The 10,312-nt window shown below is 44.5% G+C and overlaps 1 protein-coding gene across 1 annotated transcript; it reads right to left on the minus strand.

The window, feature by feature from the left end:
- Positions 1-8,411: 8,411 nt before the first annotated feature.
- G0s2 (G0/G1 switch 2) lies at positions 8,412-9,344 on the minus strand. The gene is made up of 2 exons (XM_006988132.4): positions 9,206-9,344; positions 8,412-9,061 (listed from the first exon to the last, which is right to left on the minus strand). The coding sequence occupies exon 2, from the start codon at positions 9,038-9,040 to the stop codon at positions 8,729-8,731; it is 312 nt and encodes a 103-aa protein (XP_006988194.1). The 5' UTR covers positions 9,041-9,061; positions 9,206-9,344; the 3' UTR covers positions 8,412-8,728.
- Between the last annotated feature and the right edge of the window lie 968 nt (positions 9,345-10,312).

Below are 10,312 nucleotides of genomic sequence, written 5' to 3' on the forward strand. Positions count from 1 at the left end.
CAGCCCCAGTGCACAGGCTGGAAGCTTACAGCTTGAGAGCGAGGCCAGCCAGAGCTCACAAGACCTTGTCTCTAGATAGGGGCTAATTATTGACTCAGATTTTAGTCTCTGCATTATTCTGAAGTTCCACTTCTCTTTTTGTTCTTTTTTCTTCTTTCATCCACCCTTTCTTTCTTTGAGATGAAGTCCCATGTAGATCAGGCTGGACTCAAACTCAATAATAAATACTGGCCTTGAACTCTTGACCCACCCGCCCTCATCCCCAAATCACCATGATTAAATGTATACACCACCATGCCCCCTTTCAGATTTTCTTAAATGAATAGTAATTTATTGATTCTTTTTAAACAGATCAAAAGTTCTATATCAGTGTTTTCAACTTTCCTAATTCTGCAACCTTTTAATACAATTTCTCATGTTGTGGTGACTCCAAACCATAAAATTATTTCACTGCTACTTTGTAACTGTAATTTTGTTACTGTTATAAATTGTAATGTAAGGGTTTGATATGTAGGATATCTGATATGTGGCTTCGAGGGGGTCACAGCAACATGTGGAAGAGGTGTCATCCATCCAGTGCCCCTGGAACACAGATGAACACGACCTTCCACATGTGGATACAGCAGCTTCTCATAGCTCAGCATGACTAATAGCCTGCCAAGGAACTGGTCATCAGTCAGGGTAGACTGTGTCCTTGAGGATCAGTTTGGATCAGATTGGTGATTTATTTGTCCTTATCTCTACCCATTCCTATCAAACACTCATATATCAGATTTAAAACAGCCAAGAATAGATTAAAAAAAACATAAAACAAGACTTAATAATGCAGACAAAAAGCAAAGTGAGCAGGAGGAAAACGAGCAGTTGGATGGTTAATCAAGTGGAGAACTTCTAGCTAGGTGTGAGGATACACACCTTCAATCCTCATCCTTGAAAAGCTGAGGCAGAGGAACCTTGAGTTCAAGGTCAACCTGGCCACATAACTAATTTGATGCCTGTATTAGGTACCTTTCTGTTGCTGTGAGAACACAGCATGGCCAGGGCAGTTTGTAGAAGGAAGGGTGTGTTAGGCTCAGGATTCCATGATGGCAACAGACAGCAGGCCTGGGGGCAGGAACAGAAGCTGAGAGCAAGCATCTTCAAACACAAGCAGGAAGCAGAGATCAAACTGTTCTCAAAGCCCACCTCCAGTGACAGACTTCCTCCAGCAAGGCTCCACCTCCAAAAGCTCCCCAAACAGCACCTCTCACTGTGTCCAGACACCTGAGACTATCATTTAGACCACTACAAAGCCACACTGAGTTACCATCTCAAACAGGCAGTGAACCTCTTCAGGGAAAGGTGCAGTGGACTATGTATACCAAGACACATGCTGAATTAGCTAATGATAACATGCTTACCACACAAAGTGCCAAATGCATTTATGCAGAGATCTCTGTCTGGTTACTCAGTGGGATATCCCCTAAACAAAAGGCCTAAGGACCTTCCGTGAAGGTCTAGGTGTAGTTATCAGAAAGTGCACCCCTAAACGGACCAGTCAAGCTCAGATTACTCATTGAGATTTAATAGCCCAGGTGTAGATATGAAGACAAATGTAATTTAGGCACAAGGAACCCAGAGAATATGCCAGGTGGTCCAAGGGGGCCTCTGAAACACTCTCAAATGGGTAGACCCTCCAGAATTGTCGAAGAATGTGAAACCATCATTTAACATATGAAATAAAGTTTAAAAGGTGAGTTACCGGCTGTTTACAGCGAGGGTGAGCTTTATTGAGCAGATTGTTGGATTTAACACTAGAGCACTTTGGGAAACAAGAAGGTTGGGCACTGGTGTACCTTCCCAGGCACAAGTGGGTCTGCTGGGTGTTGGTCACTTGTTTTGTTGCGGTACTAAGATACTTGACAAAAGCAAGGGAAGAAAGGGCTGGCTTTGGCTCGTGGTTGGACGATGCAATCCATCTTGGCGGGGAAGTCATTGGAGCATGAGGCTGCTTATCTACAGCCAGGAAGCAGAGGCGAATGCCAGTGTCCTGCTGGCTGCCTTCTTTCTCTTTTATACAGCCCTGGACCGCAGTCCACCTCAGTTAACCCAATCTCAAGCCTCCCTCAGAGCCAAGTCTGGGATGTGTCTCCTGCTCTGTGGTTATAGAACTGATCTGTGGGGCTTGAGCTCTCATTAACTCTCTGCCATTCAGTTTCAGTTTGCTTCAGTTCCTGGCTCTGGAGTAGGCCTTTCTTGTCAGACTTTCTTCGGACCACCAACCCCCAAATAATGACATGAAAACTTATTACTATTATAAAAACTCGGCCTTTAGCTTAGGCTTGTTTCCAACTAGCTCTTATAACTTGAATTAACCTGTTTCTATTCATCTATGTTATGCCACGTGGCTCTCTACCTCTCGTCCATTCTGTACATCTGACTCCCTGCATGTCTCACTGGCAAAATCCCCTATGCTAGATTCTAACCCAGATTTCCTATCTCTGCCCTGAAGTCCTGCCTAACCACTCCTGCCCAGCTATTGGACATTCAGCGCTTTATTAAACCAATCAGGTATTTTAGTCAGGCAAGGTAAAACAGCAATATATCCTCACACAGTGTGATAAAATATCCTGCAACATTTCCCCCTTTTTTTGTCTAAATAAAAAGGAAAGGTTTTGTAACTCTAACAATAAAATTATATACAATAAAAACAATTATCAGGTAAGAATTGCATTTACAATGTCCAGTCCATTTGTATTTGGCAAATTTAGAGAAATTACTCTATTATCTATCCTATCTTGATGAGTCCAAAGTTTTATATCTAAACCACTTTCTATTATAACTTGTATTACCATCCTAAAAATATTTTTTTAGACTTAAAACATTTTCTTAGATAACAACTTAATCTTCTTTGCTTCTCAACCTTATAAACTTTACATCTCTTTTGTAAGTTTCCTTTTTAAATTTGGTAACAAAAAAAAATGGTATAACTATCTAATCTTATCAGAGACCAGAGAAGGATATTTTACTTGAGTAAACAGGAACTGCAGAGCAACGAACTTCCAAAACTATAGGAATGACAGAAACAGCTGGATGCCTAGATAGTCACCCAAGGGTTCCTCTGCAATATTGGGGCATCCATTTTTAGCCTACAGGCCCAGAATATCTGACAGACTTTTCTGTGAAGCAGGAATTATGAAGGACTGTCCCACCTTGTTTTGGCAAAGTTCAGCAGTCGCTTTCTTTTGTGTCCTGCTTGTCCAATTTGGACAACATACTGTCAGCAGTAGAGGCAAGGGCACTTTCCTACTCAGTGGCTAACTTTTGCCACAAAGAAAGTAAACTCCATATTGAGGTTTTTTTTTGTTTTTTTGTTTTTTTGTTTTTTTTTTTTTTGATGTCCATTATCTCTGAAGTAGATTGGTGCTGCCAGGAGCAGACATGTCTCACTGTCATAAAAAACCTTATGTTACTAAATCATCTTAAATGCCATAATCTGTGGATCTGTGAAGGGTGTGAAGACCACTTATCTATCTAAAATATATCTGTTTAGTCCTGAAAACATGCCTAACATGACTACAGGTTTGATTACTAACTACTAACCTGTATTTCTTAATTATCCTAAATAGTTTATAATAATAGTTTTCAAGGAATAGGACTTCACATTACATTTTAAATGATCTGCATACCTTAGATACAATACCTTAAACAAGAGTAGAAACACACACACACACACACACACACACACACACACACACACACATACACAGTATGTTAAAATAAAAAACCTTAAATTTGTATCAATATACAAAAATCCATACCAATGTAAAATATTTAAGACTAGGAGTTGCTTTTTAGTTTAAAAGTAAATTTAATAATCTATCCTTTTATCCTATCATTCCTATACCCACCTTTTGTCTTTTCAGAAAGAGATCCCTGAATATAAGCTCCTTTGCTTAATTTCCTCCTTGATTATGACCAATAACAACTTACAGCTACCCCTTCCCCCAAAAAAAACCCCAAACATCCATAACCACCCACCCTACCTCTTGGGAATGTGGGCGTTGTGCTGTCTAGACTGCTTCCTGTTGTATTTGGGTGATGGCATCTTTGGGGACCCTGAGACAACTGGGATAATGTTCAGTCCTGGGAGAGCTAGCCGTATCATTTGTTGTCCAGTTTCTATGTAATGGGAAAGTACAGGGCTTATTTGAAGTCCTGGTTAGAGTAGTCAGTGAGATTGGACCATCTCAGCTAGTGGTTTTGAAGTTGTTCTGGATGCAAATTTTTGAGAAAACTGCAACAGATGCATTCTGAGAAGACCTGGACTACTTGTCTACATTGGTGTCTGGTCCTTTTGTCCTGAAAACACATAAACTTTTAAGTGTGACATATATATCTGCATTAACACAAATAGGGAATGTGTGGTGTGCACAAATCAGCTGAAGATGATTTTCTGTTTTCTGTTTGAGCTTCTGTGAACTTCATAAGTCTGTTTGGACTGCATAACGAAACTATAATATAAATCTCCATCCATGCCACATGAAAGGATGATATGTAATAATAATTAATAGGACTCTGTAGCCAACAAGATTTATCATGTCTCACCCAGTCTCATAACTGTTCCTATAGTAGAGGGGTCAGCTTATGCATCACCTATCTTGTAGTTTTTTTCTTGGTTTCTTCCTTCATGTCTGCAGCCAAGATTTTCAGGAAGTTTCCTCCAATTAAATCTGGTCTTTATTAATTTTGAAGAAATCCATAGCTTTTTGTTTCTGGTGGAAACAAAGGCATAACCTCTTCCCCAATGCAACACATTTTCTAACTTCCATTCTAAAGTTAAGACATCCTTAAAATATATAGGCTGGTTTAATTTAGTAGGTTCTCCCCCCCCCCCCCGCCCACACACAATCCAATATTTCTCAACAGCTGCTTTTTTTTTTTTTGTTCATTAGCCTTAAAAAAATTCAAAGTCAACAAAGCACCATACAGGATCCAGACACCCTGTGTATTTCCCATCTTTATGTGGCTTACTGCTGTGGATATCACTCTATATAAATAAAACACTGATGGCCAGTGACCAGGCAGGAAGTATAGGTGGGACAAAAAGAGAGGAGAATTGGGGAAACAGGAAGAAGGAGGGAGAGACACTGGAGCCGGGGCCAGGAGAAGCAGCATGTAAAGACTCTGGTAAGCCACCAGCCACGTGGCAAGGTATAGATTTATAAAAATGGGTTAATTTAAGATATAAGAACAGTTAGCAAGAAGCCTGCCACAGCCACACAGTTTGTATGCAATATAAGTCTCTGTGTTTACTTGGTTGGGTCTGAGCAGCTGTGGGACTGGCGGGTGACAAAGATTTGTCCTGACTGTGGGCAAGGCAGGAAAACTCTAGCTACAGCTTACTCTTCCTATATTACTTTACTCTTTCTTTAAAGAGTTTGTTGTTTTTAAACTATTTATTTTTTTCTATGACTGTCTATATTCATTTTCTTTTTTTCTTTAGCACCTAAGCATATTTTTAAGCATACTGTACCTGTTTAGAGGTTTTCTTGGCCTGGATCTGGCTTTTTTCTTTTTCTTTCTTTTTCTTTTTTTTTTTTTCCGTGTCGGCAGCATTTCTCTGACCACATGAGCCAAACCTTAAACTACTAGGCTACCTGCCACACAGCTCCACTTAGCACATGGAACTGTCAGCTGGCACTGGTAGCTGGCTCTGCCGCCTCTTGGGTCCCTCAGGTCCTGGCTGGGAGCCACATTTACCAGCCCCAGCTCTGGGAACTTACTGGGTTTGCTGTGGCAGGCGTTTATTTCTAAAATACCATTCTATCTAGTACTTGCCATTTGAGTGCTCAGCTTCATAGCAGGGCCTCTTAGAGGATTCTGCCTCTGTACTCCACAAGTAGTGGGTTCTGTGTCCAGGATGTTTCTCAGCTTTCTCAGACCCTATGTTTGGATATATGGGCTGGGCCTCCACATTGGATGCCTTTACCTTAGGCTTGTTTCCAACTAGCTCTTATAACATGAATTAACCTGTTTCTATTCATCTACATTCTGCCACATAGAGAGAGCTCTACCTCTCCTCTATTCTGTACTCCCAACTCCTTCCATGTCTTGCTGGCAAAATCATCCATGCCAGATTCTAACCCAAAGTTCCTATCTCTGCCCATAGGTCCCGCCTAGTCTCTCCTACCTAGCTATTGGCCATTCAGCTCTTTATTAAACCAATCAGGTGTCTTGGCAGGCAAAGTAAAAGTGATGTATCTTCACACAGTGTGATAAAATAGCCAACAACTCTTTCCTATTTAGTTTCAGTTTGCTTCAGTGCCTGGCTCCAGTCTGGCAAAATATTATTATTAGTTATTAATCTTGACTTTGCTGTGTCAGCCCTGTGTTGTCAACAGAACCAACAAGCATCCCTCTGTCACCTTCCCTAGGTGGGTGCTAACACCGTCAAATAAGACCAAGAATAGTTTCTGTGTCTATGTGGGATGAGGGGCTTGTTCTGTTTGACCATGACCGAATGTCTTGTGAGACCACTGCAAAACTGGATTCTGTTGTGATCAGACAATACCCTTTCCTTGTTTCCCTCTGGAGCATCCTTATGGGACAAATATGCTTCCCCCCGTGAGTCCAGTTGAGACACTAAATTAAACATCTATGAAAAAGTCATGATTTTCCAGACCTTGATGATTTGTGTGAAAATGAAGAAGATATGATCCTTTCTCTCGGGAAGGTCAGGCTAGGAGGTGTATGACTTGCCCACAGTGAAGCTGAGAGTAAAGTCTGCTAGCATGGGCCAGCATGAGACCTAGACTTCACAAGTGTAAATTCTGAGAGGTGAAAAGACTCCAGCAGCTCAGGCTGACAGGCTGGGCAGTGTGAAGGAGAATCTGCAAGAGATGTTACACCAGAACCTGAGTAAGTTAGAGTTATCTGTATGCTTGGGCACTTGTGTTTTCAGATATAGCTAAACTCTCTGAATAGAGATATAACATAACCTTCACACCAAAAACAAAACAACAAAAAACAAAAACAAAAACAAACCAACCAACCTAACAAACAAAAAACCTAGAGTACACAGTTTGATACATAGTTTACTGATGGGCAGAAAATTTGAAATCCTTGGAGCATTGAGGTATATCATCCTCAGAGATATAGAGACTGTGGGTATGAGGAGATAATATCGAAGAGAGTACTGTTATCAAAGGATAGAAAAGGAACCTGAGGGTACCAGTGTCCATGCTGGGCAGCCTACAAAGGCAGACAAAAAGTAGACAGAAGCAGGTCACAGAGACATTGGAATCACTCAGGAGTTTAGTGTCTGACACTTTTGACGGAGGAACAGCAAGGTTCTGAGAGGTACTGAAGGGGACCAACTTGTGAGGCAGGCAATGTAGGAGAAGAGCTGGACCAGTTGTTGAATGGGCAGAGGAGCAAGCAGCCTGTGGAATAGGCATCTGGAAGAGGGACTGAGGATTGGCTGAGCTCCCGGGAGCTTTGGGTCTATTAAGGCAGGACTCTGCCTTCACACAGGGTCAAGTGTCTGGATTTGGAGACAGGAAGAACACGGGTGTCACTGACATGCTTTTCTGCTGAAGCTTCCAACATGTTCCTTTCATTCATTAACCATACCACATTCCCACCGCTCTTTCCTTGGGGATGATAAAGATAGATTTTAGAGAGAGCTGACAGTTGATCAGAGGCAGAAGTGCTGGGGAGTTTGGGTTTGCGGGCCTAACTGTAATGGAGGTATCTGTGTGTCAGGGTAGCTTGGGAGGACAGAGAATCAGGGTAACATGCCCACATCTGGTCAGAGTGGGTGACACTAAAGACCCTGAGTGAGTGCCATCAGGCTGCCCTCTTGGCCCTGCGGGGGTGGGGAGGGGTTCCCTCTGGGGAGTCCCACCTTGTTACTAAATCAGCTGTTGGCATACTGTCAGCCTTGACAATGGGCTTTTCTCTTTCTAACCTGTGACTTCTCACTGTGGTCAGAGCCTGCCTGGCGGTCGGGCAGTCTCTGCTCCCACCCTGCCTCTCCCTCCTCTCCCCCTCTTCTGTACTCTTTCTCCCGTCTCTCTCATTCTCTCTTTCCTTCCAGCTTCCTCCCCTCTCCTCCTTCAGTCTCCTTTCCCTCCCCCACCGCCCATCTCCCCTCCTCCCTCCTCTCCAATAGTTAAGCAGATATCAGCCACAGGAATCGCCAGCACAAGGGGATAAAAGACAAATCACGTTTTCTTTGCCCTAGAAATTCAGTGGTTATCTCTCTCTCATTTATTCTAGCTCAGAAATTCGTTTATCTTGTGATCCAAAAATGCTAACACCTGTAGGATTTTTGACAATTTCACTCTTCGGTGAGTAGACCTGTGCCAGGACTGTCCACAGTGCTGGGTGAGAGGGTCACCACACCTCCCAGGAATTAAATAATGAGATAGAGTATAAAATGTTTTTATTTAAAAATGAAAAACGGTAGTCACTGTAATAATAATAACAACAATAAAAACAACAGTATAAAAAGCATGTCTCCCTCCCTACTGCAAAGTGATAGCTCCTTGATCGCTCGCACAGCCTCGGACAAATCACAGTGCATGCTGCATAGCAGCAAAAGTCAACCCCAGACCCCTTGGGTGATCTGTGCAGGGTCAGTTCTGGATTCGGTGGCTTCTCGGAACAGCGTGCGACTCTGCGCTCTCCCACCGGCGTCATGGTCTCTCTCTGCTTCTCTTTGTCTAGCTCCCTCCTCCCCGCCTTAGGAGGCGTGCTGCCTGAGGGACAGGGCCCGGCTGCTCAGGGTCGCCTCCTGTGCCTTGCCTCCGCCCAGCAGGGCCTGCTTGTGGAGGGACTGTTGCTCGCAAGCGTCCCGAAGCTCGGCCACTGCAGCTTCCTGGTCGCGCACGCGGCTGGCGGCTATGAAAGGGCTGCACACGGTCTCCATCAGGCCGAGCACCACACTGAAGAGCGCCAGCACGCTGCCCAGCACGTACAGCTTCACCAGCTTCCCCCGAGGCCGCTGCGCCATCACCTCCTTGGCCAGAGGGATCAGCTCCTGCACACTTTCCATCTGGGCTCTGGGTGGCGGGGCCTGCAGAGGTAGCAGAGAAGAGGAGGTTGAGCCTTCGGGTAGGGGAACAGCAGCAGAGCGGGGGTAGGCCGCAGAGGGGAGAAGGCTGCTGGTGAGGGGCCTGTGGTCTCCCGCCCTCCCTCGGCTCCCGGCCCGGAGGCTTACCTAGGGTGCAGTGGGAACAGAGACAGCTCTTTCTGGCCGTGGTCAGGAGTAGGTGCGTCAGGCTGGCCTTGGCGTCCTTCTTCCCGCAGCTGCCGCTCTTTGAGATGGACACTCCGCAGCTGCAGCGCTCAGCGTCCAAAGCCCTTATATCTTTTGCCTGGGATCCGCCTCCTGGCTCACTGACCTGGGCTCTGTCTGCACCAGCCAGGAAAAGAGGGGGGAGGAGGAAGAACGGTAGCGCAGCAGGGGACTCGGGGGAGGTGGCCACGAGCGGTGCACGCCCCTGCCATGTGGGGCCCGGGGGTCCCTGGACCGCAGATGCTGCAGAGGCTGAGAGCCCAAGGCACCGCTTCAGTGTGCAGCCGAGGGGGAGGACCCACACCAGGAGCTGATGGCAGGCTTTCCTGACAGGACACACTTTTTTCTTGTCTGTAGGGGCCCAACTCCTGTAGTCCCAGAGGAACCCGAGAAAGACCCTAGTGAGGAAATCCGGGGTTCCGTATAATTTAAAGTTTTCATTTTCATTCAGAAAGATCCCCTTCTTTCCTGTCAGGGAAGGTATGAGTGGGAGGGAAGGGAAGGGACTCCTGCAGTGAGCAGGCAAAAACAAACAAACAAACAAACAAACAAACAACAACAACAACAAAACACAAAAAATGCATCTCCAGGGAGTAGATAAGGCAGAATGTTCTTCCAGAGTGCGCCTTTCATGGCTGACTGATGGGTTTTACTAAAATATGGGAATGTTACTAGTTACCTAATAGAAAGCTTTTCATTGAGGAGCCCTTCTAACGCAGAGGTGTGTGTAGAGAGAGAGGAGAGAGAGAGAGAGAGAATTAGTCTCTGTGTAAAGTGCTTCCATAGGTATTTCTGTGTAACAGGACAGCCATTAAATCCAAAGCACAGGCCTGTAATCCCAGCTACTGAGGCTGGAGGATGGCAAGTCCAAGCATATCCTGGGTAACTTACTGAGACCCTGTGTCAAAAATAAAATTAAAAAGAGGATTATAGATATGGTTCAGTGGTAGAGTGCTTGTCTAGCATGTGTTAGGCTGTGTGGGTCATATATATTTGTATAACACACACATTATCCTCTCTTCTACATTC

The sequence above is a fragment of the Peromyscus maniculatus genome, chromosome 11 (genome assembly GCF_049852395.1).
Source record: "Peromyscus maniculatus bairdii isolate BWxNUB_F1_BW_parent chromosome 11, HU_Pman_BW_mat_3.1, whole genome shotgun sequence".
Taxonomy (NCBI): domain Eukaryota; kingdom Metazoa; phylum Chordata; class Mammalia; order Rodentia; family Cricetidae; genus Peromyscus; species Peromyscus maniculatus.

What these genes read in the sequence shown, in the direction of transcription:
- G0s2 (XM_006988132.4), bottom strand. Translation starts at nt 9,040, where the DNA reads ATGGAAAGTGTGCAGGAGCTGATCCCTCTGGCCAAGGAGGTGATGGCG.